At 37.0% G+C, this 24,873-nt stretch overlaps 3 protein-coding genes across 5 annotated transcripts in view; 2 read left to right on the forward strand and 1 right to left on the reverse strand.

Annotated features, from left to right (window-relative positions):
• The window catches only part of LOC149925057 (putative polypeptide N-acetylgalactosaminyltransferase 10), a 152,157-nt gene extending 134,642 nt beyond the window's left edge, over nt 1–17,515 (forward strand). Inside the window, exons 5-11 of one of the 2 annotated variants that reach the window (XM_090159968.1) lie at nt 561–738; nt 2,852–3,080; nt 8,839–9,060; nt 9,191–9,301; nt 9,444–9,587; nt 14,289–14,386; nt 15,877–17,515. In XM_090159968.1, the coding sequence (XP_090016094.1) occupies nt 561–738; nt 2,852–3,080; nt 8,839–9,060; nt 9,191–9,301; nt 9,444–9,587; nt 14,289–14,386; nt 15,877–15,931 (1,037 nt within the window). In that variant the 3' untranslated portion in view covers nt 15,932–17,515. The remainder of the gene's footprint in view (nt 1–560; nt 739–2,851; nt 3,081–8,838; nt 9,061–9,190; nt 9,302–9,443; nt 9,588–14,288; nt 14,387–15,876) is intronic. The other variant, XM_090159969.1, reaches the window with a different exon arrangement.
• Nucleotides 17,516–18,212: 697 nt separating this feature from the next.
• Nucleotides 18,213–22,329, forward strand: Btk (tyrosine-protein kinase Btk29A). Of its 2 annotated transcripts, none has more exons than XM_090159715.1 (15): nt 18,213–18,797; nt 18,863–18,958; nt 19,019–19,100; nt 19,164–19,331; nt 19,406–19,563; nt 19,625–19,689; nt 19,753–19,818; nt 20,146–20,274; nt 20,338–20,537; nt 20,726–20,897; nt 21,061–21,149; nt 21,256–21,454; nt 21,522–21,640; nt 21,705–21,862; nt 21,932–22,329. In XM_090159715.1, the coding sequence occupies exons 1-15, from the start codon at nt 18,645–18,647 to the stop codon at nt 22,001–22,003; spliced, it is 1,926 nt and encodes a 641-aa protein (XP_090015841.1). In that variant the 5' UTR covers nt 18,213–18,644; the 3' UTR covers nt 22,004–22,329. The 2 variants fall into 2 exon arrangements, with proteins under 2 accessions (XP_090015841.1, XP_090015840.1); XM_090159714.1 differs by having other exon boundaries at nt 18,215–18,797; nt 19,400–19,563; nt 21,932–22,328.
• LOC149925059 (polynucleotide 5'-hydroxyl-kinase NOL9) lies at nt 22,198–24,853 on the reverse strand. Its single transcript, XM_090159713.1, has one exon. The coding sequence runs from the start codon at nt 24,779–24,781 to the stop codon at nt 22,373–22,375; it is 2,409 nt and encodes an 802-aa protein (XP_090015839.1). The 5' UTR covers nt 24,782–24,853; the 3' UTR covers nt 22,198–22,372.
• Between the last annotated feature and the right edge of the window lie 20 nt (nt 24,854–24,873).

Below are 24,873 nucleotides of genomic sequence, written 5' to 3' on the forward strand. Positions count from 1 at the left end.
AATAGAATGCAATATATTTTCAAATCAATATTTAAATTAGAAACAACAAGCATCAACACGATATTAAAATTACGTGTAGTTCCCCAAACCAGACTCCAAATCGTGTCTCCGATAGATTGGCGCTGGTGGTGGGAAAGTTATTGTAACTGAAACAATAATCCTCAAAACTTTTCCCCATTGGCATTTAATCGAATTTGCTGACCAAAAATTGCACCATTCTCGCGTAATATTTTTGCCAAAGGAACAGTTCGACATTAGGGCTGGCGATTGGGTAAAGTCTGTTCTCTCCCCGCTACGTAAAAGCCTCGGGGATTTCACTCCTTTTCAATAGTAATAATAATAATAAAATTTGATCCCCTTTTATATCGGCGTCACCTTCGAGATGTCGCCTCATTCGTACCACAATTCCCCGCAGGTGTTGCGCCCCCCATAAAGCGTCAAAGAGTTTTCCTAATTTTATCGGCCATTAAACCGCTTCTAAAAGCAGTAGCAATAACGGGAAATGATTTTCTAAAAGTAATTCAATTGGTGACGACCCCCTCCTCTTTTCCTCCCCGCAGAGCCGATCGCCTTGGATCGTAAAACGGTGGTTTGTCCGTTCATTGACGTCATCGACTACGAAACCTTCGCCTACCGGGCCCAGGACGAAGGGGCCAGAGGGGCCTTCGACTGGGAGCTCTACTACAAAAGGCTTCCTCTGTTGCCGGAAGACTTGAAACGGCCCACCGATCCTTTCAAGTAAGGATGACTTCCCGTTGCAGACCCAATTACCTCGGATTGGTCCCAATACCAGTTGCCAATTATTACCGACACCGGCCTGCATTGTTAGGAAACGCCTCGAACATTTGATAATCATTGAACCGTATAAGGTTCCCGGGTTTATCGGCTTTGTAATTACCGTTATCCGTTTAAACTGTATCGGTAAATTATTCGCTTACCGAAGGTATTACAACTTCAATTGTTGCGCGACTAACTTCAACTAGTCAAACCAAAAAATTTAAATAACTATTTGGAAACTCCTCGAACATTTGATAATCATTGAACTGTATATGGTTTATCGGGTTTGTTTTTACCGTTATTTGTTTAAACTGTACCGGTAAATTATTCGGTAAGCGAAGGTATTTCAACTTGAATAGGCGAAACTATAAAGTAAATTTGGTCTTAACCAACTTGTTAAAATTGGAAAACAAAATCACGTGACTACCATTTCACAGCCAACTTCAATTCGGTAACTCGTGTTCATAGTTGGCCGTGTGGCGGTAAAGAAAAAAATATTCCTTATTATCTTACACCTTCCTATTACAAGATGTTTTAAATAATAATAATAATAATTAGAAAATATAGATGAACCGCCATTAGCAAAATAAAATGAATAATAGTTCGTATTTCTTAAGAAGATAGATGTCGCTGCAATTCTCCTACAAGTCACGTGACTACCATCTTCTCAGACCCCCTGGACTTCATAGTTTCGCCTATTGTTGCGCTATTAACTTCAAACTAAAAAATTTTAATTATTTTTGGAATTTTTGCAACTTACAAAGGAGACTACCCGTGGTGGTTATCACCGATTTTGTTGAAATTCGGGGGTAAGGTAGACCTTATAGCAGTATGAAAATTCGCAAAGGGAAAAGTTGCAATGGGCTTGAGTTTTCCTATGGCAACCGAAAATGTTTTTGATCTTTCAAAACAAAAAATTCCATTTAAAAAAGCATGGGATTTTCTCAGTTCCACAGGGTACTTTCAAAACTTACCCAAACAGATGAATTTGACTTATTTTGGGTAAAATTGATCAAGGATTTTGGGTAAAATTTATCAATTTTGGTTAAATTTTAACAAAATTTGGTTAAACCGAGAAAATCCCATGTTTTTTAAATGGATAGGTCAAAAACATTTTCGGTTGCCATAGGAAAACTAAAGCCCATTGCAATTTTTCCCTTTGCGAATTTTCATACTACTATAACGTCTACCTAACCACCGAGTTTCAACAAAATCGGTGATAACCACCACGGGTAGTCTCCTTTGTTAGTAAGCCAGTTTTAGTGTCCGATGACTTGGAAAGTACCACCTTAATTTTAAATTTGATAGGAATATCATAACTGTGTAATATTGTTACATAAGTGTGACACTTCCTTTTCTTCACATGCAAAACATTTACTGAGAGCTATTCAGAAGACAGACTGCATTACGGGCTTCGTCGCCGTTTTGCGTCCGCTTGCTAACGCGTCACACGTAGCCTTTGACAGCGCCTCGCTAGGGGGAAATTTTCTTCTTGTGATGACGTCACTCCGTTACTAGCTCTCAGTAAAATATTCCCCAAAGTGGCAAACTTATAGAACAATATTATAGACTTATGGAATGTGCTATTTCCATCACTATCAAACCGATTCTTTTCCATAACATTATTAGATCAAAAATAGGCCATTCGCCTGTAAAGGTGTTCTAACCGCAACATTTCGATGTAATGGGTAAAGCGCACCACAGGGGTACTAGCGTAACCTGATAGCCTGATTAACCCTTGAAATAAATACGAACAACAAACACCGTCGCTACTAGGTGACGTTTAACGAGCCGTTGATAAACGCCGGGAATGAAAAGGCTTCGTCAACTTTGATCCGGACCGGCGTGTTTCTTCCGGAGGGAAGGAAGCGGGAGTGTCCGATAGTTCGTTTGCTCCTCGGAGCGTGTGACGATTTAATGAAATTCGTCCAATCGTAAACTCAATAATTACCTCGAGAAAAGAATGGGGGAATTTTAATTGCGAAAAGTTTTATTTCTCTTTGTATACTCTCTTTAACACCCTCCTCCTGGTCTGTTTTCTTTCTCGCTGTGTCCCCGTCATTGGTCACGCAAGGAGTCCGGTGATGGCTGGAGGACTCTTCGCCATCGATCTGAAGTTCTTCTGGGAGTTGGGAGGTTACGACGAGGGCCTGGACGTGTGGGGCGGGGAGCAGTACGAGCTCTCCTTCAAGATTTGGCAATGCGGGGGCCAGATGGTGGACGCTCCCTGCTCCCGGATCGGACACATTTATCGCAAATACGCACCCTTCCCTAATCCCGGCATCGGAGATTTCGTCGGACGGGTAAGCGCTCTTTATACTCCCCGACTTGCTCTCGCAAACTTCTCACTCTTTTTTCTCCTCTCCATCGTCTCCTCGTTCTTTTTTGGGTTACTTACTTACCAGGCGATTGAGCTAGGTGATATTTTCTTGTAAGTTAACTCCGATAGTATATAAATACCGGGTTGCTACCAGTGGCGTGGCTAAGACACCCTAGCCCCCCCCCCCCTCTTTTCGGAAGGTTAGTCGGTATGTAGCATATTATTTGATAGGGATTTAGGGGCCTCCTGAAACACTGGCCCTCCTGCGGGGGTCTTATTTACGACACTGGTTGTCACACGTCAGGGAATTTAAAAATGGGCCTAAAAAGTCAGAGAAAGGGTCGGGAATTTAAAATGGGCCTTAAAAGTCAGAGAAAGGTTCGGGAAATTAAAAATGGGCCTAAAAGGTCAGGGAAAGGTTCGGGAATTTAAAATGGGCCTTAAAAGTCAGAGAAAGGTTCGGGAAATTAAAAATGGGCCTAAAAGGTCAGGGGAAGGTTCGGGAATTTAAAATGGGCCTTAAAAGTCAGGGAAAGGTTCGGGAATTTAAAATGGGCCTTAAAAGTCAGAGAAAGGTTCGGGAATTTAAAAATGGGCCTAAAAGGTCAGGGAAAGGTTCGGGAATTTAAAAATGGGCCTAAAATGTCAGGGACAGGTTAGGGAATTTACAAATGGGCCTAAAAAGTTGGGGAGAGGTCAAGAAATTTAATAATGGGCCTAAAAAGTTGGGGAGAGGTCAAGAAATTTAATAATGGGCCTAAAAAGTCGGGGAAATGTCGAGGAATTTAATAATGGGCCTAAAAAGTCAGGGAATTTAAAAATGGGTTAAATGGGTCTAAAAAGTCAGGGAATTTAAGTTTTATCTTGACACTTTTTTATGGTAATTTTATTCAAGATCTATGGCAAATTCTGTTATTATTATTTAGATCATTGAAAGATTTTTTTAACTTTGAAATAATTTTTGTACTGAAATATAAGTTAATTAAATTTATTAACTCCTGATAAATGTAAAAGTTAAAAACTGTCTAATTTGGCTTTAAAAAGTCAGCGAAAATAACTAAAAATGATCAGGGAATTTTAAATTGAGAATATTGTGACAACCCTGATATAGTTTCCCATTTCCCCTCGCTGTAATAAATCGAAACGATATTGACAAAGGGTCATTTCACGGGGTAACGCCATTAGATGTCCGTTTTTAAATAACCGAAGTCTAACCAGATGGCGCTAAAAACCGCCCAAAAATATTATTTTTCGGTTCTTTTTCCCTCTTAGTTGAACTTCTGTGTATAGTTTTTTTTATGTTAAACATCGTTTAAAGGAAATCTAAATTTTCATATTTGGAACCGTTTTTCTAATAGAACTAAAATTGTAATACTTGGGCAATTCGTGATCTAGCGTCTGCTACAGACAAATTAAAAAGTCATAAGAAGGTTTTTTCTTAAATAATCTTATCCAAATATGAGCAATAGCTGCAAAAGTTATATTAAAATGCAAGTATCATAATTTATTAAGTAAAATTTATGAATAACGATGAGAAAAAACTAATAGCATCTGCTTTAGCCGCTACCTATCAAGGTTTCAATGGCGAACCAAAGGGGGCGTAGCGATAGTTTTCGGTCATGAATATATGCCATCATTAATTTTAACTGACGCTAGGAGTGTTTCGTGCTATTTACGTTACAAACCAGTCGCTTAACAATGTTAAAGGTTTTTTTGTGAGAATTCAGTCAGTGAGTTTTTCCCCTTGCCGGCAAACAGTTTATATTGGCGCCATCTAGTATAAATAAAAGCATTTAAAATACGGTTAAAGAATTATCGGGAGTTTTTACATTACTTAATTATTTTAAACAAAAAGACTAAACTAACAAGGAGACGACCCGAGGTGTTACACACCGATTTTGTTCAAACTCGGGGGATTGGTAGACCTTCGTGTAACTTGAAAAATCCTAAAGGGAATTTATTCAATGGGCAACGGTCAAAATCCCATGTTATTTTCAAAGGGAGAATATCCATTTTATGTTGTCAAAAACATTTTTCGTTGCCATGGCAAAACCGTTGCCCATTGAATAAATTCCCTTTAGGATTTTTCAAGTTACATGAAGGTCTACCATTCCCCCGAGTTTGAACAAAATCGGTGTGTAACACCTCGGGTCATCTCCTTGTAAGTTTTGTCCAACTTTGACCACTGATACTGCAGAAACTATGGGAGCTAGGAAAATTGGCATTAGACAATTTTGGTTCTTTGACCAGGGTTAACAACATATTTAAATTTGAAATAAATCCGTAAAAAGCCATTTTCCATAAAAGAAGTGTGATGTCCTTTCAACGTCATCCTTTGTTTCAAGTTATTTTCTTAAACATAAAATGATGTACAGTCTATTAAAATTGATTTCAATGAGATCCTAATTATACTATCTTTATTACCTAATTTCCATAGGCGGTTTTTCACGAAGTATATGGTACTCAGAACATAAGATTTATTATAATTATACCCCGTAACCATTATGATTGGTGGAATTTCGAGTTTATTCCCTCTAGGTAGCCGCTCCACTTTTTCCAATTACCCCTAATAGCCTCTTCCTGAATAAATAAAGTGTCTTCGGTGAGTTAATATCATCTAAGTGACATTACTCTGCTCCATTTGTAGTCAAGCTGTTAAAAGACGCTCGTAAAAATTCCCTCTTTTGAAAGTCGCTCTCGCCTACGCTGTTTCTTAAGTTCGCCTCATTACCCGTACTGGCTGATTTCATTACGTTAGACTATCTATCGCACCTGAGAGGCAAGGTCATGCGAGTCAAAGAAAATTACTTTTGAGGAAAACAAAACGTATCTCCACTTGCTTGATCTTCGCTTTCACGTAGTGATATTTCTTCAGTAAAATGACCTAATATTTGGGTTTAACGAACTAAATTTTAAATCGCGAAGGAATTCATCAAAATTCCTCTTCAAAACAAATTAATTTAATTTTACCAGAGTAACATGGTATCCTTTGATCAATCACCAAAAATTTTGTACGGGATTTCCCGCTGGATTTCAAGATATCTTGTTGGATTTCGGATTTCTTAACTTTTGTTTCGGATTTCAGGATTTCTCTTCGGCTTTCGGGATTTCTCGTCGGATTTTGCAATTTTACGACCTCTTGTCGGATTTCGCGATTTCGCGATTTGGCAATATTTCGATTACTGGTCGGATTTCGCGATTTGGCAATATTTCGATTTCTGGTCGGATTTCGCGATTTCGCAACATTTCGACTTCGGGTCGGATTTTGCAATTTCGCAATATTTCGATTTCTGGTCGGATTTCGCGATTTCGCAACATTTCGACTTCGGGTCGGATTTTGCAATTTCGCAATATTTCGATTTCTGGTCGGATTTCGCAATATTTCGATTTCTTGTCCGATTTTGCGATTTTGCAATTTTTCGATTTCTTGTCGGATTTCCAGATTTCTTGCTGGCTTTCGAGATTTGAAAACATCTCCGGATTTTGAAGAAATCTAGGCAGGATTTCGGATATCTTGGAAAGTGTACGGGATTTCTTTGAATGTCCGACCCGTCGAGAAAACGTCACATTTTTACCCTCCCGAGTATGATTGCATTAGCCCTTTTAGACCCTAAATTGGGGTTGTTTATTTGAACAGTAAAGGTGTCCACATTTTGACGGGTCTGCGTTTCCCGCTGAACACTCAATTTTAGATAATGGTATAAGTTTTAGAAAAAGGGTGGGGGGGGGGGGCTGAAGCAAATGGACAAGATATAATATCCTTTCATAGGAGTAACGCCATTTGAGGCCAATTTTTAAATACCCGAAGTCTTACTAGATGGCGCTAGTAATGTCAAACGTAGGAATATTAAATTATCTGAAAACCGCGAATTTTTTTTGTTTCTCTTTTATTCCGGTTTTTTTTTTGTTATAAAAACATCGTGGTTTTTTTTCGTTATAAAAACATCGTGGGTTTTTTTTTCGTAATAAAAACATCGTGGGTTTTTTTCGTTATAAAAACATCGTGGGTGTTTTTTTTTTCGTAATAAAAACATCGTGGGTTTTTTTCGTAATAAAAACATCGTGGGTTTTTTTCGTAATAAAAACATCGTGGGTTTTTTTTTCGTAATAAAAACATCGTGGGTTTTTTTCGTTATAAAAACATCGTGGGTGTTTTTTTTTTCGTTATAAAAACATCGTGGGTGTTTTTTTTTTCGTAATAAAAACATCGTGGGTTTTTTTCTTTATAAAAACATCGTGGGTTTTTTTCGTTATAAAAACATCGTGGGTTTTTTTCGTAATAAAAACATCGTGGGTTTTTTTCGTTATAAAAACATCGTGGGTTTTTGTAATAAAAACATCGTGGGTTTTTTTCGTAATAAAAACATCGTGGGTTTTTTGTAATAAAAACATCGTGGGTTTTTTTCGTTATAAAAACATCGTGGGTTTTTTTCGTAATAAAAACATCGTGGGTTTTTTTCGTTATAAAAACATCGTGGGTTTTTTTCGTTATAAAAACATCGTGGGTTTTTTTCGTAATAAAAACATCGTGGGTTTTTTTCGTTATAAAAACATCGTGGGTTTTTTTCGTAATAAAAACATCGTGGGTTTTTTTCGTAATAAAAACATCGTGGGTTTTTTGTAATAAAAACATCGTGGGTTTTTTTCGTTATAAAAACATCGTGGGTTTTTTTCGTTATAAAAACATCGTGGGTTTTTTTCGTAATAAAAACATCGTGGGTTTTTTTCGTTATAAAAACATCGTGGGTTTTTGTAATAAAAACATCGTGGGTTTTTGTAATAAAAACATCGTGGGTTTTTTTCGTAATAAAAACATCGTGGGTTTTTTTCGTTATAAAAACATCGTGGGTGTTTTTTTTTTTCGTAATAAAAACATCGTGGGTTTTTTGTAATAAAAACATCGTGGGTTTTTTTCGTTATAAAAACATCGTGGGTTTTTTTCGTAATAAAAACATCGTGGGTTTTTTTCGTTATAAAAACATCGTGGGTTTTTTTTCGTAATAAAAACATCGTGGGTTTTTTTTCGTAATAAAAACATCGTGGGTTTTTTTCGTTATAAAAACATCGTGGGTTTTTTTCGTAATAAAAACATCGTGGGTTTTTTTCGTAATAAAAACATCGTGGGTTTTTTGTAATAAAAACATCGTGGGTTTTTTTCGTTATAAAAACATCGTGGGTTTTTTTCGTTATAAAAACATCGTGGGTTTTTTTCGTTATAAAAACATCGTGGGTTTTTGTAATAAAAACATCGTGGGTTTTTGTAATAAAAACATCGTGGGTTTTTTTCGTAATAAAAACATCGTGGGTTTTTTTCGTTATAAAAACATCGTGGGTGTTTTTTTTTTCGTAATAAAAACATCGTGGGTTTTTTGTAATAAAAACATCGTGGGTTTTTTTCGTTATAAAAACATCGTGGGTTTTTTTCGTTATAAAAACATCGTGGGTTTTTTTCGTTATAAAAACATCGTGGGTTTTTTTTCGTTATAAAAACATCGTGGGTTTTTTTCGTAATAAAAACATCGTGGGTTTTTTGTAATAAAAACATCGTGGGTTTTTGTAATAAAAACATCGTGGGTTTTTTTCGTAATAAAAGCATCGTGGGTTTTTTTTTCGTTATAAAAACATCGTGGGTTTTTTTTTCGTAATAAATCTTTTATAAATAATCCTTAAAATCGCACCCCTAAGTGTTTGTTTTCCCGTAAGAGCTTCGTAAATCCGTCTAAGGTTACTTCTACTTGCAGAACTACAAACGAGTGGCTGAAGTATGGATGGACGAATTTAAAGAATACCTTTACATGCGCCGGCCACATTACCGTTCGCTGGACCCGGGCGACTTGACCAAACAGAAGAAACTACGAGAAACTCTGCAATGTAAACCTTTCAAATGGTTCATGGAAGTGGTGGCCTTCGACCTGACCAAGAGATACCCGCCCGTCGAACCCCCGGACTACGCTTCTGGAGAGGTCAGTCCCCCCCCCTTAACGAAATAGCCATTACTCGCAATTTCGCGAGTGGCGGGCTGGGTCCCTAATCGCCTTCCCCTTTCGACCATTAACTAGAGACACTAAATGTAATTCTTTTCTCGTTGCGCAGATTCGCAACATGGGAAACAACCTGTGCATCGATAGTAGATTTCGGAACCAAAACGAGCGCTTCGGCCTGGAGAAATGCATCAAAGATAATCGGAATCAGGGAGGCGAGCAGGTGAAATTTCCCGATTTTTAGCCTCCTTTTTTTAAGCCTTTCTACCTGGTTGAATTGATTAGCGGTCTCCAGTGTCTCGTACATAATTCCACGATCTGTCTTTTTCATTATTTGTTTTTCTTCCCCGCCCGTTTATTTTTAGCAATTCGTGCTGTCCTGGCACAAGGATATTCGTCCCCACAAGAGGAGCGTTTGTTTCGACGTTTCCAGTTCGGAGAAGCAAGCGCCCGTCGTTCTTTGGTCGTGTCACGGGATGCAGGGGAATCAGCACTGGAAATACGACCTCGTAAGCACCCAACAACAACATTATTTATTGCGTTTTCTTTTCTCTTAGTTTAGTTTATTTTTTTCGTGGGATTTTCGGATATAGACAGATTTACATTTGTAAATGCCACAGGTCGGAGAATTTGAAAAGAGGCCCTAAAGGTCGGGGAATTCTAAAAAGAGGCCCTAAAGGTCGGGGAATTCTAAAAAGAGGTATAAAAGTCGGGGAATTTGTAAAAGAGGTCTTAAAAGTCGGGGAATTTGTAAAAGAGGTATACACTTCGGGGAATTTGAAAAAGAGGTAAACAATTCGGGGAATTTGTAAAAGGGGTCTAAAAAGTCGGGGAATTTGTAAAAGGGGTCTTTAAAATCGGGGAATTTGAAAAAGAGGTATACACTTCGGGGAATTTGTAAAAGGGGTCTAAAAAGTCGGGGAATTTGTAAAAGGGGTCTTTAAAATCGGGGAATTTGAAAAAGAGGTATACACTTCGGGGAATTTGAAAAAGAGGTAAACAATTCGGGGAATTTGTAAAAGGGGTCTAAAAAGTCGGGGAATTTGTAATAGGGGTCTAAAAAGTCGGGGAATTTGTAATAGGGGTCTTTAAAATCGGGGAATTTGAAAAAGAGGTAAACAATTCGGGGAATTTGTAAAAGGGGTCTAAAAAGTCGGGGAATTTGTAAAAGGGGTCTTTAAAATCGGGGAATTTGAAAAAGAGGTATACACTTCGGGGAATTTGTAAAAGGGGTCTAAAAAGTCGGGGAATTTGTAAAAGGGGTCTTTAAAATCGGGGAATTTGAAAAAGAGGTATACACTTCGGGGAATTTGAAAAAGAGGTATACACTTCGGGGAATTTGAAAAAGAGGTAAACAATTCGGGGAATTTGTAAAAGGGGTCTTTAAAATCGGGGAATTTGAAAAAGAGGTATACACTTCGGGGAATTTGAAAAAGAGGTAAACAATTCGGGGAATTTGAAAAAGAGGTCTTAAAAGTCGGGGAATTTGAAAAAGAGGTCTTAAAAGTCGGGGAATTTGAAAAAGAGGTAAACAATTCGGGGAATTTGTAAAAGGGGTCTTTAAAATCGGGGAATTTGAAAAAGGTCTTAAAAGTCGGGGAATTTGAAATAGAGGTCTAAAAAGTCGGGGAATTTGAAATAGAGGTCTAAAAAGTCGGGGAATTTGAAATAGAGGTCTAAAAAGTCGGGGAATTCGAAAATAAACCCAACAGGTCTGAGAAGGGTTGGGTAAAATCCCCCGCTCTGAATTTTTATGAGCTAAAAAAGTTTACGGATTTCTAATCGCAACATAATCTTGGGAAAATGTTTTGTTCTGTCTATTATTCTGAAAACTACTAGCAATTATGCAATAACTATTTCGATTAAAAAAACGAAAAATATTGAATTTAATTAATTTATCGCGTTTTTGCCCTTTAAAAAAACTTTTCCGGAGCTCAAGTTCTGCCCCCCTCCTGAAAAATCCTGAAATAAGGTCCCTGTGGGTCATTTATCCGTTCAACGAACTTTCTCCAGGGTTGCCCCACGTCAGGGAAAATTCAGGAAATTGAAAAAAAAAGCCTAAAAAGTCGGGGAATTTTAGGAAATTGTAAATATTCCGGGAATTTAATTTTATCTTGACACTTTTGAAAGTTAATCACAGAATTTGTCATGGAACTAGAGTAAAATTATTAGGCCTGTGCGAGTCCTCTTTTTATGGTTTCGAGTTGAGTCTCGAGTCCTTTAGAATTGTACTCACGAGTCTCGAGTCCTTTAGAATTGTACTCACGAGTCTCGAGTCCTTTAGAATTGTACTCACGAGTCTCGAGTCCAATTCCCGAGTACTCGTTCGAGTCCTCGAGTCCTTAAGAATTAGTTCGAGTCTGTTCGAGTCTTAATTTTCTGGTCGAGCCCAGTTAAAGTTAAAAATTTTAAATCTCCAACATAGTCATTTGAGTCCTAAATTTGTCAAAGCCATTTTAAGTAATAAGAACTTAGAAGCAATTTCATTTACTATTTGTTGGTATTCATTTAAAAAAAAATTTATATATTCATTTTCTGGTCGAGTTATAAATACTAAAAGTCTTAAGTTTAACTTATACTTATTTGTAAACGTAAAAACTAAAAAAGTAATCTAAACTTACTAAAGCCGCGTCACCAACACAAAGGAAAGACGTCTCTCTACTCCAGAGTGCAGTAATCAAAACTAAAACTAAAATTGGAAAACATGCAGGCTTGGTGAGTCACGCGATCTCCGTTTGGAATTCGAAGTCCGTGGGCAAACGCTCCATAAAAAAACAAAAACCACTGCCATAGCGTGATTACGGGATTTCACCTGGTGGTGAGCTGCTGAATGAAACTACGCGTTAAAAAAATTAGATAAAAAAAACTTGAACTCCTAGGACTCGTAAGACTTGTCAAAAAAAAGGACTCGTTGTAATATTTATTAACTCGAGTCCACTTCGAGTAATTTTTACAGGCCTAAAAATTATTATTTAGTTCCTTGAAAGTTTTGCTAATTTTTTTTAAACGTTGCAATAATTTTTTTAAGAAAGCAAAACATTTATACTGAAATATAAGTTCATTTAAATTTATTAACCTTTGTTAAAAATAAAATATAAAGATAAAAATTGTCTAAATTTTGCCTTAAAAAGTCAGGGAATTTGAATATGAAAATATTGTGGCTACCCTGTTCTTTAAAGGGTTTTTTTTCGAAATATCTATGGAATCCATTAAATCTCTATAGACTTTAAAGTTATTCTTTCGAATTTCTAAAGAATATGTTAGAACGGGCAGTTGTAATTTTATTACGGATAAATAAGGTGATCTGGAGTGGAGTTAAGGTGTCAATCATCCTTTAGAAACCAAAATTCCTCCGGTTTAAATTTTGTTCAAAAAGTAATATATTTTAACGTCAGCTGTTCGCGAAACTTTTAAAACATATTCTCAAGCTGCTGTGTTCAGAAATATCATGTCATCACCTTTTTCGTTCCATTTTATAACTTGTAGTCTATAAAAATTTATTGCCTTTAAACTTTCAAAAGCAACAAAAAACGAACTGACGGTTTATGGTATCGCCGTTATTGACTGTCATACGGGGGTTTTACTATAAATTGTTCGCGCTCTCAGTGATGGGCATTTTTGTTAAACCACCGCTCAACTCGCGCATTTTTGAGCATCAAAATTTAAGTTTTCGCTACTCGCTTTTATCTCCTTTGAGCGGCGAAAATGGAGATACTAGTTTATATCTCCTTTGAGCGGCGAAGAATGGAGATGCTCGCTTTTATCTCCTTTGAGCGGCGAAAAATGGAGATGCTCGCTTTTATCTCCTTTGAGCGGCGAAGAATGGAGATGCTCGCTTTTATCTCCTTTGAGCGGCGAAGAATGGAGATACTCGCTTTTATCTCCTTTGAGCGGCGAAGAATGGAGATGCTCGCTTTTATCTCCTTTGAGCGGCGAAGAATGGAGATGCTCGCTTTTATCTCCTTTGAGCGGCGAAGAATGGAGATGCTCGCTTTTATCTCCTTTGAGCGGCGAAAATGGAGATGCTCGCTTTTATCTCCTTTGAGCGGCGAAGAATGGAGATGCTCGCTTTTATCTCCTTTGAGCGGCGAAGAATGGAGATGCTCGCTTTTATCTCCTTTGAGCGGCGAAAATGGAGATGCTCGCTTTTATCTCCTTTGAGCGGCGAAAATGGAGATGCTCGCTTTTATCTCCTTTGAGCGGCGAAGAATGGAGATGCTCGCTTTTATCTCCTTTGAGCGGCGAAAATGGAGATGCTCGCTTTTATCTCCTTTGAGCGGCGAAGAATGGAGATGCTCGCTTTTATCTCCTTTGAGCGGCGAAAATGGAGATGCTCGCTTTTATCTCCTTTGAGCGGCGAAGAATGGAGATGCTCGCTTTTATCTCCTTTGAGCGGCGAAGAATGGAGATGCTCGCTTTTATCTCCTTTGAGCGGCGAAGAATGGAGATGCTCGCTTTTATCTCCTTTGAGCGGCGAAAATGGAGATGCTCGCTTTTATCTCCTTTGAGCGGCGAAAATGGAGATGCTCGCTTTTATCTCCTTTGAGCGGCGAAGAATGGAGATGCTCGCTTTTATCTCCTTTGAGCGGCGAAAATGGAGATGCTCGCTTTTATCTCCTTTGAGCGGCGAAAATGGAGATGCTCGCTTTTATCTCCTTTGAGCGGCGAAGAATGGAGATGCTCGCTTTTATCTCCTTTGAGCGGCGAAAATGGAGATGCTCGCTTTTATCTCCTTTGAGCGGCGAAGAATGGAGATGCTCGCTTTTATCTCCTTTGAGCGGCGAAAATGGAGATGCTCGCTTTTATCTCCTTTGAGCGGCGAAAATGGAGATGCTCGCTTTTATCTCCTTTGAGCGGCGAAGAATGGAGATGCTCGCTTTTATCTCCTTTGAGCGGCGAAGAATGGAGATGCTCGCTTTTATCTCCTTTGAGCGGCGAAGAATGGAGATGCTCGCTTTTATCTCCTTTGAGCGGCGAAAATGGAGATGCTCGCTTTTATCTCCTTTGAGCGGCGAAAATGGAGATGCTCGCTTTTATCTCCTTTGAGCGGAGAAGAATGGAGACGCTCGCTTTTTCCGCTCAAAACGGCAAAACTAGCTCGAAATAAGGGGAGTGTGCCCATCACTGCGCGCTTTGGCAAAGCGTAGAAGTCCTATTTTCCATAAGGCCCATAAACTTTAAACTGTTTCCACCCTCGTGTCTTCGCACAGGCTGCTCAACATTTAATCCACCCTATCACCGGTAACTGCTTGGATTGCGACCTGGAACGCAGAGAAATTTTTATGAGCCCTTGCGAATCGAATTCCAGGTGATTACATTTTCACACTTACTACTTTCGTTCGCTATTGCATACCTATTTTTGCATTAACATAAGTAACGGTATAAGTATGACACTACCTACAACGCTAATTCTTTTAATGATATTCTGTTTTAATGAACTGTCAGATAACGATGCCAGTTCTTGTTTAGATCCGCCAAGGCTTATAGGCGCTTTAAATAAAGAACCTCTAAATGAAATATTTCCGGTTGGTCTTTTACCTGATTCGCCTAGTTAGTCAAGTAAGCCAACTACAATCCATACTCAAGTCAATTAGGTTGGACATTAACTTTATAAACGCCATTTTTTTCCTGATGAACTGTTTTAGTTTTTTTTTTTTCAAAATGCAAAAACGGCTCGATGGCGAGCGTTGACGCAAAAATCTCGGTTAGGCCTAACCAAAGATAATATAATATCAGCTAGCTAGCTAGGCTAATACCCTCGTACCCTAGATTCGAAATCACTGCCTTGCGCGTAGTCAAACAGCGTTTACCCATTTCATGTTGGAACTCCGAAATAATTAGCTCCATAATTACCATAGTAACCAACTATAGATAGTGACGATGGAGGCCGATTTTTCGGAAGTAATGGGCCGGAAGTGGGTATTCGCTTCGTTACAAAACCGTCAATAGGAAAACTATCTTTGATACAACATACGTCTTCAAAATATATTAGAATCTCAATATAATGTAAATTTTTGTCACAGCAGATGAAACTTTGAAACTACAGTACCGCCATCGTTAGATTAGTTGCTGAACTACTATTTAGCATGCGACAGTTTTTAGTGGGTAATCGCTTCTATACAAAACCGTCAATCGGAAAGCTCTCTGAATTCGAATCTAGGGTTCGGAGTTCTTTAATAACTTTAACGTAACACAATTGTTTTACATTTTCCCAATATAAAGAGTAGTTTGCACGTGCAGTCTTTATCAGGAATCCATACCTCTATAGCCATGTTCACACTAGACACTTTGGAACCGTTTTTAAACGGTTTCGAAAGATAAAATTGAACATTTTCGGTGTCAACTGTATTAATAGCCATACGATAAATACATTCGATATCAAAATTTTAAAATTCGATCTTTTGAAACCGTTTTAAAACGGTTCCAAAGTGTCTAGTGTGAACGCGGCTTATTTTTAATGCTTATCCTGGCGTATCGCGTGTGTTAAGATCTCTCTGACGGCTTTGGCCCCGCCTACGAGATAAAAAAATCCCCTCTCACGTTGTTGTTTGTTAAGTTAACATAGTGACGTCAAAAAAACCGTCAGCCACATCGAGACGAAAATCTGCCGCGATAAGCATTCCAAGTAGAGGTATGGATTCCAGTCTTTATGTATTAATACCTGTCCCGAAAATTTCCGATTACTCCATCGCTCCGTGACAGACTATCATTATCATAAATCGTTGGGTGTCATACTTAATCCTTCTTGTTACTTATGATATTAATAACATAATTTTTTTTACCAAATATTTTTTCAAGTTCTCAAAAATGGCAGTTCGAAGTGGTCAACAAAAGTGCGTTGGAGAATTGGTAGTATTGTGGAATTTTCAACTGCAACATACGTACTCTACACATTCCTATATTTATTAACGAGAGAAAATGAAATAGTTGAGACCAAAAAAACTATATATTTCCGAACACTGAACATTTTTATAAGCGTTATAACGAAACGACGGATATGCCTAATATTTTATTCATTGTTTTTTTTTAATTATATAATATATTCCTCGGTATTATTTTCTTGTTAATTTAAAAAAAAATCGAAGGAAGATGATATTTTAGTTTTTTTAGCCAATGAATTTCTCGGAATCGAAGTCATTTAATCTTCATTTTATTCCATTTTTCCCCTGGCTTTATCATTATTCCGCCACATTTTTTTCTTCCATTACTTCCTGAGAAGCATTCCCTCTTTTTTAAAAAAAAGCGCCCCATTCCAAAGATAAGAAACGGGAGGAGAGAAAAAGTGATAGCTCTTAATCGATTCTTACGTTTTTTTTTCTCTCATCAAAATCGATTAATTCTCTCTCGACTTTCTTCCCAGACTTATACGAAAGGCGAGGCTTAGATGACAGTATAATAGAGGCAAACTGTACCCCTCGGTATCACCGAGAGAAATACTAGCTAAGTCTTAACCGGATAATGTTTTTTTATCCAACGATTTCCAAGAGTTGAAGAAAAGTATTTGTGATTTTAGTTACTTTAGCCAAAACGATTTTGTAGAATCTTTATTTATAATAAAGGTTTTTATTATCCTAATATAACTTAGATTAGGTGAAACTATTGGCCCGCCTTGAGTTGTCCCGAGCTACGCTACTGACTGCAACAGTGTAGCTCTAAATTGACCGCATAAACAGCTCAGGGGCAGGCCAAAGGTATTCGCCCAGTAGCGATTCCTTAGACTACTCTCTAAAATGTAATTTTAAGTTCGTTCAACGCGAGTGACGTCACATTCCAGTTTAAAGAAACTTCCAAAATATGAAAGAAAGAAAAAACGAGTTTTGTCACAAAATTACACGCGTAATTTGACGTTTTTGGTGCCAAAATGACAATTTTAACAATTTTATTTTCTAAAACTCTTGCCTTAAAATACGGGAGTACCGGATAATTTTGTATAAGTGTTACTTTAACGGTGCATTGTATAAAAAACAATATTAGTACGAATAATTAGATAAGGTTTAAGAAAAAAATAGTGCTACTAAATGTGTATAAAGAAACTACCGGTGCACTTAACAAATATAAAAATAATTGTTTTTTAATCTCAAGATAAAAAAAAACATTTTAAAATTAAATTCTTACCACAAATAAAAGAGAAACTGAACACAATTTTTTAAAAACACTGATATTTCCATAATATAGAAACTTCGGTTTATGGATTTTATGAAACGATAAAAATATTGGAAAAGGACCATTATAACACAGCCTGTTTCAAAAAAAAGTGTAAACCTAATTATTGCAGAAAGCTGTGTATTTTCCTCAAAATATAAGCGCTCTTTCTAAGGTGCCATGTTTTTATACATGTTAAATAATAATAATTAAACAAAAGGTGTATAATAATTATAATAATAATATAACATTGCCAGGAGTTGACTGATGTGGGATTTATTTTTAAAAAGTGTGCTTTCTGGTCATAAAAGAATAAAAAACTTAAAGTTTTTTCATTAATGCGTCCATTTTTCATTTTGCCTCTTCGCTTCTGTAAAAAAAGGGGGTGATAAAATATTATTTGGAAAGGGAAATTTTCTAATGGAATTTTGTAATCAAGTCGTATAAATTTTTGGAGCTATTCTCATCAGTCAATCTTTGTTCAAGGAAAAATAGATCGGAGAGGGAAGGAACTCTGATAGTGGAAACCCTTGAAGGTTCGCTTTTCTGTTCGTCGTCTTAAGTGATTAAGTTCCCCCTTACTTTGGCCTTTTTTCTTGCAAATTCCATTATGTGTAAGTATGCAAATGCGAGGTTTTTTTTGCCTTCCAACCAAAAAGTCTGAGGAAGAAGAAAAAAAATGATAAGGTACCTTCTCTTCCGCGCATCCTCGGTCATTATTATTATTGAAAATTCAAAGTATAAAAAGCAGTGGCGTGTATTTTGATAGTTCCTATTTTTTCGCCGCAATATGTTTGGTGTCTAAGGCCCTAACACCGTATGCTTATTTCAAAAAATCTCTATGTGTCAACGGTGCTTAAATAAATACTTCAAACTATTAATAATTTATGATAATTTTTATAGAAATAGCATTCACGTAATTTAGCTTTTGAATTTCGCGCTTTAGTTCTAAAACTAGAAACAGACGCGATTGGTGCTTTTAAATTCCCAAAATTTCCTCCTCGATTTACGTGTTAACCTTCCCCTCCTCTTCTCTACTTTCCCAAAATTTTCTGAATGTTGCGCAAGTGAACTTTTACTGAAGGTAAACAAGCTCCATGGAATGTGGCTTTTTTTTCTTTTGTGTCTGGGTAGCGGTAGACTAAGTAGTATTAATTTCGGTTTGTCCTTTACTATTAATGTTCTGTAATATTCTCGTAATTACCTTGTTTAGTCGCGAAACTGTAATAAAATCGATAATTTTGGCTTCGAGCGAGTTAACTTAATGCTGTTTTAGGACGGGCCTTGTCTTCTCTGTGACTCTGTCATGGTACTCTGGTACTGCTGGTGAGACTGGTCTGGGAGTAGTCGTCTAACTCCTTTACGCTTCAACTTCCGAGTAATTTCGGACACAATTTAGTTAAATTATCCATTTGGCCGCATTAATGGCGGGGAAAATTAATGAAAATGACATCATCAAGGAAGCCTCTATGGTCAAAAGGTCACAGAACAAGAAAAGGATTGGACCTATTAATTATAAGACTAGATGGTTCATTTTAACCCCAAATGTATTATCATATTTTAGTGGAAATCAAGATGTAAGTTTAGTTTCTCTTAGCTCTTATTGCGTTTCTTGGGTGTAACTAACTCAACTTTGGTTTAGAAACGTGGTAAGGAAAAAGGTAGGCTGGAATTGATCACAGTCAAATTAATAGAATTTATAGAAGAAGAGGCCTTAGACCGAAAATATGCCTTTCAAGTATGCATTCCTATGAAACCTTCATTGACAAGGAAACGTTTAATGATAACGCTATTTCAGATTGGCTATAATGACAATTTACTGTACGTAATTGCTAATTCAACTGAACAACGAGATGACTGGATAAGCACGTTAAGAAAATGTGTGTGGAATTTTTTATATGATTTATCGCGCAACCCCTTTAAAATACCTTTCTTTCTCGCAGTATGTGTAGATAACGTTGGCTTAGTAGACAAATACCATCCTGGTGTTTGGTCCAGTGGTAAATGGACATGTTGTGTAGCTAATTCAAGATCTGCTTCGGGCTGTGCCATTACTTCTTCATGTGACGGAACTTTCAACATAAGCCCTCTCAATTTGCAACATAATTTAAGTAAGATTCATACTAATTTTTAAAGAAGGCATGTTTTGAACTATTTCTAATGTAATTTTACGATGAAGGTACAGTTTTAGGAAATATAAATAATTCACTGAATGGAAAGTCAATGTTAAAGATGCAGTCTCCTCTCGCAACTAATTCCCCATCTGATAAATCAAAATCTAAAATAGTAGTAGCTCTTTATCCATTCAATGCTGTCGAGGAAGGAGATTTAACTTTAATTAGAGTACTAAATTTTTTACAATTTTCATATATTTCAAAACGGATATTTAAGATTTTATATTTAGGGCCATGACTATGTAATAATTGATGATTCTCAAGAACATTGGTGGCAAGTTAAAAACTCGCAAGGGTAAAAGTTCTTACTTTTTCCACAATGTTGAAAAATTATATTTAAATTGGTTTTATTTTGCAGAGAAACTGGTTTTATTCCTAGTAACTACGTAGACGATAAAGCTTCAATTGGTCTCAAACAATTTGAGTGGGTTTATACTGCCACCTTGGAGCAACAAACACCAGGAGAACGCAGCTAGCCATTAAACACACGAATGCGGTGTTGTGTACAAATTTCATTGGGCGAACCTTTACGCTGAATGTTTAACGGAAAGGAGGAAGACAATTTCCAAATTTTCCCCTTCCGACGGTAGCAGGCGCTAAAGCGTCTAACCAATGAAAAATGTACGCAAGGAAATGCATGACTTTTGATGAGTTGCGTTCTCCTTGTGTGGGGTGCTGTGTTTGTTGCTCCTAGCTGCCACTAACTTCGGTAACATTGATTGTATATAACTCGTTCACATTTATTTTTTAGTTGGCACGCTGGTGATATGACAAGGCAACGTTGTGAAATGGTGCTGAGACAAGAAAATAAAGAAGGCACTTTTTTAGTTCGTAATTCATCGACAAAAGGAATGGTCACATTGTCCCTTTTCACAACTAAGTATATTTTGGTTTTGTCTCTTTCTTGTTTGCAGTTTAACATAATGTAATTTATTTCCCTTAGTAATGGACCGCAAGTTAAACATTATCACATCAAAACTAATTCTAAAGGGCAATTTTATTTGACCGAGAAACATCCATTCCCGACAATAGAAGAGCTTATCTTTTACCACAAGCATAATAGCGCTGGACTCGCAACTAGGCTCAAAAACCCCCCAAGTAGTCAAACTGAGGCTGTTCCTACCACTGCAGGGTTCAGTCGTGGTAATTATACCAGTTTCATTTGGTAGTTGGTTTTTTTCAAAGCGCAGGTCACTATCATGATTATTTGGTTTGAATCGAGATTATTAGGACACTCCTAAACATAGTGACCTGCCGCTCTATTACTACAATATCTCTCGGAGAAATAGATTGTTTAAAAGAATATATTGTTTACTCTTACCCGTGATTAGATAAATGGGAGATTGATCCATCAGAGTTAACCTTGCTTAAAGAATTGGGCAGTGGGCAATTTGGGGTTGTCCGCAGGGGAAAATGGAGAGGCTGCACTGACGTTGCCATTAAAATGATGAAAGAAGGGACGATGTCTGAAGATAATTTCATTGATGAAGCTAAAGTCATGACGTGAGATTTTCAGTTCCTCATTTTACTTGTATTCTTAATTTACTAGTAATATAATAGTTTACTTAGCTTTATAAAATCAAATCCTTTATTTTGTGTAGAAAACGCATGATTTTTAGGTTTAGATGCCTGAAATGTTTTTGGCTTTTTATTTATTTTTCCGTAGTAAGTTGCAACATCCCCATTTGGTTCAACTTTACGGAGTTTGCAGTAAAAATAGACCAATTTTTATTGTCACTGAATACATGAAACATGGTAGGAAGATTTGTGCACTGCCTTTTTTAGTTTATATTGAGCACTATTTACATAGTATTCCTTTGTGCATAAAAATTTTAACGTAATATTGTTTGAATTTATGTAGGTTCCTTGCTAAATTATTTACGAACAAACGAAGCGCGTTTATCCCAAAAACCAGCTGTATTACTTGATATGTGCATTCAGGTTTGCAGTGGAATGGCTTACTTAGAACAACATAACTACATTCATCGAGATTTGGCAGCAAGAAATTGTCTCGTGGGAGAAAATAGCGTTGTCAAAGTTGCAGATTTTGGTTTGGCCCGGTAATGATTAGCTACGGAAATAACGTAGAATCTTTGCACAATTTTAAAAATTATATTATATTTGTAGATATGTCATAGACGACGAATATACCAGCTCTGGTGGTGCCAAATTCCCAATTAAATGGGCCCCACCCGAAGTTTTGGGTTATACGAGATTTAGCAGCAAATCCGATGTTTGGGCTTACGGTAAGGTCAATTGTCAGGTATTTATTTCCCTTACAATATACTAATATAAATTGCTAATTTTCAGGTGTTTTAATGTGGGAGGTTTTCACTAATGGCAAAATGCCATATGGTCGATGTTCTAATGCGGAGGTTGTAGATAAAGTTCAAAGGGGCCAGAGGTTGGCTAGACCCAGTGTTTGCCCCAGAGATGTCTATTCATTGATGAAAACTTGTTGGGATCACGTAAGAAATAACAATATTTAGTACCGAACTAAGCTAGGTAAGCAAAGCTAACTCTTTATTTTTTAACAGAAACCAGAAAATCGACCCAAGTTTCGTACATTAAAGCATCAATTGGAAGCCGTTGCCAACGATAAAGATTAGAATAGCTAAGATCTGTTTCTTTTTAAGTTTATTTAACTTGGGACTAATTTATCCCCATTTTGAATAGCTAGTTAATCCGTTCAAATTAGTTAAATTTTTAAGCATTTGTTTTGTTTCCTCATGTATAAATTTACATGAAGTGGACTTTTTTACTTTTTTAAACTGTTAGATCTTTGTTATTACAGACTGGTTATTTTAATTGCTTAAATTTTTGTTGCAGGATTAGTTTTTAAAAATACGCCAAATACTTAAGATTACGCATAATTATCAAGTAGTTCTCTTTCGTACCCTCCCCACTCTTAGTATTAAGACCATTTTGTAAATAAACGGTTAATTTTTTAAATGAAGTTATTTAATGACAATTTGAGTTTACAAGATAGCTGGAAGCCATTGTTGCTGATGGATGTCAGTTTTCTTTCTCTTTGCATTAAGTTTGTTACTCAAATTAGCCTTAATATTGGCAAAAGGTTTGGCGACAAATGGTACCACTCCGTTTACTTTTTGTGAAGACAATAGCTTAATGGGTAAGTCTTCAAAGCCCATAACCAATGCATTGACAACCTGCAGCCTCTTGATTGGTTCTGGTGTGATAAGTAGGAGAGTTTCTTCTTTGGGGTTGACGCCTCTGACGATGCCATATCCTACATGAACGTTGCCTTCAATGCTAATAATTTTCTTAGGGAAATGTGGGTATTGAGAGTCTCGTTCCATCTGTGACTTGTCAACCCTACAAAGTGCCACTAGTCCTACATTAATGGTGTTCAATACGTGACTCTGAGGAGGTGAATCGTTGCAAAAATAGATACCAATTTTCTTAAATGGAACTTTGAAAGGTTTGAAACTGTTCAATGCTTGGAAATGTTCGGTGGAGCCTTTTGGTTGAAGTCGTCCCCAGTAAGCAAAAGTAGCCAAATCCCGGAAAAGTTTGGCGTTGACTGGTGTTTTGAAAGTTTGTTGTTGAGCGTGCATAGATAATACTCTGAGCTCGTAGCCCAGTGATAAATCACCGACATTTGTTTTCCAGCCTATAAGGTCATTAACGTAGCCAGGAGTCATAGTTGGTAAATTCTCCTGTTCTCTTTGTGGCAAATTTAACTGAATGATAAAAGTAGGATCCGAATACCGAATGACATCTACCAGGAGATTTCTGCCCATATCAGTAGTCCATCCCATTGTGTTGATAAACAGTGGCAACTGAGGGGACATCTTCTTATAATGAACCATTATGTCGAATATTCCCATGCTGTAAGTGTCTGGGTTATTAATGACGGATTTTCCACCAACATAGACCATAGCTTCGGGTGTTTTTTGGTGAGTGAAAGGAGCTCCTAGAAGAGGGCCTTCTACGCAACATAAGGAAACGCAGCCTGATGGGGTAAATTCGCCTTGTCCTGGATCTGCTTCCAAATGCATAACTTTGGAGCATTTTGGAAAGACAGAATTGATGAGGTATCTGATAATAGTGGATTTTCCTGTATTTTTGGGTCCACAGAGCAATACCCTTGGTGGCATGGAACCATGTGTGTTAGAATAATTAATGTTTGATAGAATTTCTTCCAAGACATTTTCTATTTCGCTCATGTCAATATGTTTGACATCCATAGTAGGAATGAGAGAATAGATAGGAGTTACTAGTTTCTCATACACATAATTGTTAATCTTGATGCTTTTACCAACGTAGTTTTGAGAAAATTCGTAATTTGCCATATGCAGAGCGTAGTTTACAGCTCCCTTCGACAAAAGTGTTTTCAACACAATGACTGTGGAATTTTGATCAGATAATTCTTGCACATTACGCAGTATATTTCTAGAAATAGTGGTGGTGCTAAATTCAGAATGAAATTTCCGAATCAGGTTCTCTTGCACTTGTTTTACATTCAATGGAATGGGATCTTGCGAAGATGACTGGATGGTTAGGTGAGCTTGTAATTTAGTAGAATATATAGAGGTATATTTTGAAATTTTAGGAGTCAAAGTGTAGCCGAGAATTTTAGCTTCTCCACTCAAAACTTTGATCATAGCCATTCCGGTGAATGCAATTTCTGCATTTTTTCCAAGTATTAGAATGGTGTAGTCTCTATCATGAAAGATGAAAAAATTATTCTTCTCCGTATCCTTTGTTTTCCTATTCATTGGTAGTTGGATTTCTGGACTTTCATTGCAAGGCTCAGATTGCTGATGACCTTGATACTCGGTTGAGTGAAGATTTCTAGCAATGGTTGATTCTTGTTCTTCTTCCATTACATCACTACTACTATCTTTCTCAGACTCTACGCTGAAAACATCGCTGAAAACTCCAATTCCAGCATCACTCCTTTCTTTGATCAACTGTGCCTTGACTGCATCTCTAATGTCTTCTTGATCTCTGCGTGAATTTCTAAAAAAATCATCAGTTTCAGAGTCATCCTCATTGTCTTCGGAGCTTGATGATGATTCAGTTTCTTCTCTAGCTCTGACAAACCTTCTCTTATTTGAAGCAATATAAGGTGTCAAGCTGGAAGTTGATGGTAGTTCTAAACTGTTAGAGTCTACATTTTGCCGAAACAGTGCTGGAGTAATAGGTTTGTCGTCAGAGCTGTAACTATCTTCACTTTCATGACGGTTTGCAATGTCCTTAATCTTGAAATTTGCATTGCATCGCCCAACTGGAGTTGGGCTTTTCTTCCAGGCTTGTGATCTGTACTTCCACTTAGAAGGTTTAACTTTACTTCTCTTCTTTATTTTTGACACCTTAAAATGATGTTTTGAATGATGACGGCTATTTTTATTCTTATCCATAATATTAGATCTGTTGTTTAAAAATTAATAGTATGAATGAAAAATCTTCGATTCAAACCTTAGAGAACGACTATTCATTACAAGTCTTTTTT

The sequence above is a fragment of the Leiobunum rupestre genome, chromosome 10 (genome assembly GCF_980474605.1).
Source record: "Leiobunum rupestre chromosome 10, qqLeiRupe1.1.hap1, whole genome shotgun sequence".
In the NCBI taxonomy this organism is placed as follows: domain Eukaryota; kingdom Metazoa; phylum Arthropoda; class Arachnida; order Opiliones; family Sclerosomatidae; genus Leiobunum; species Leiobunum rupestre.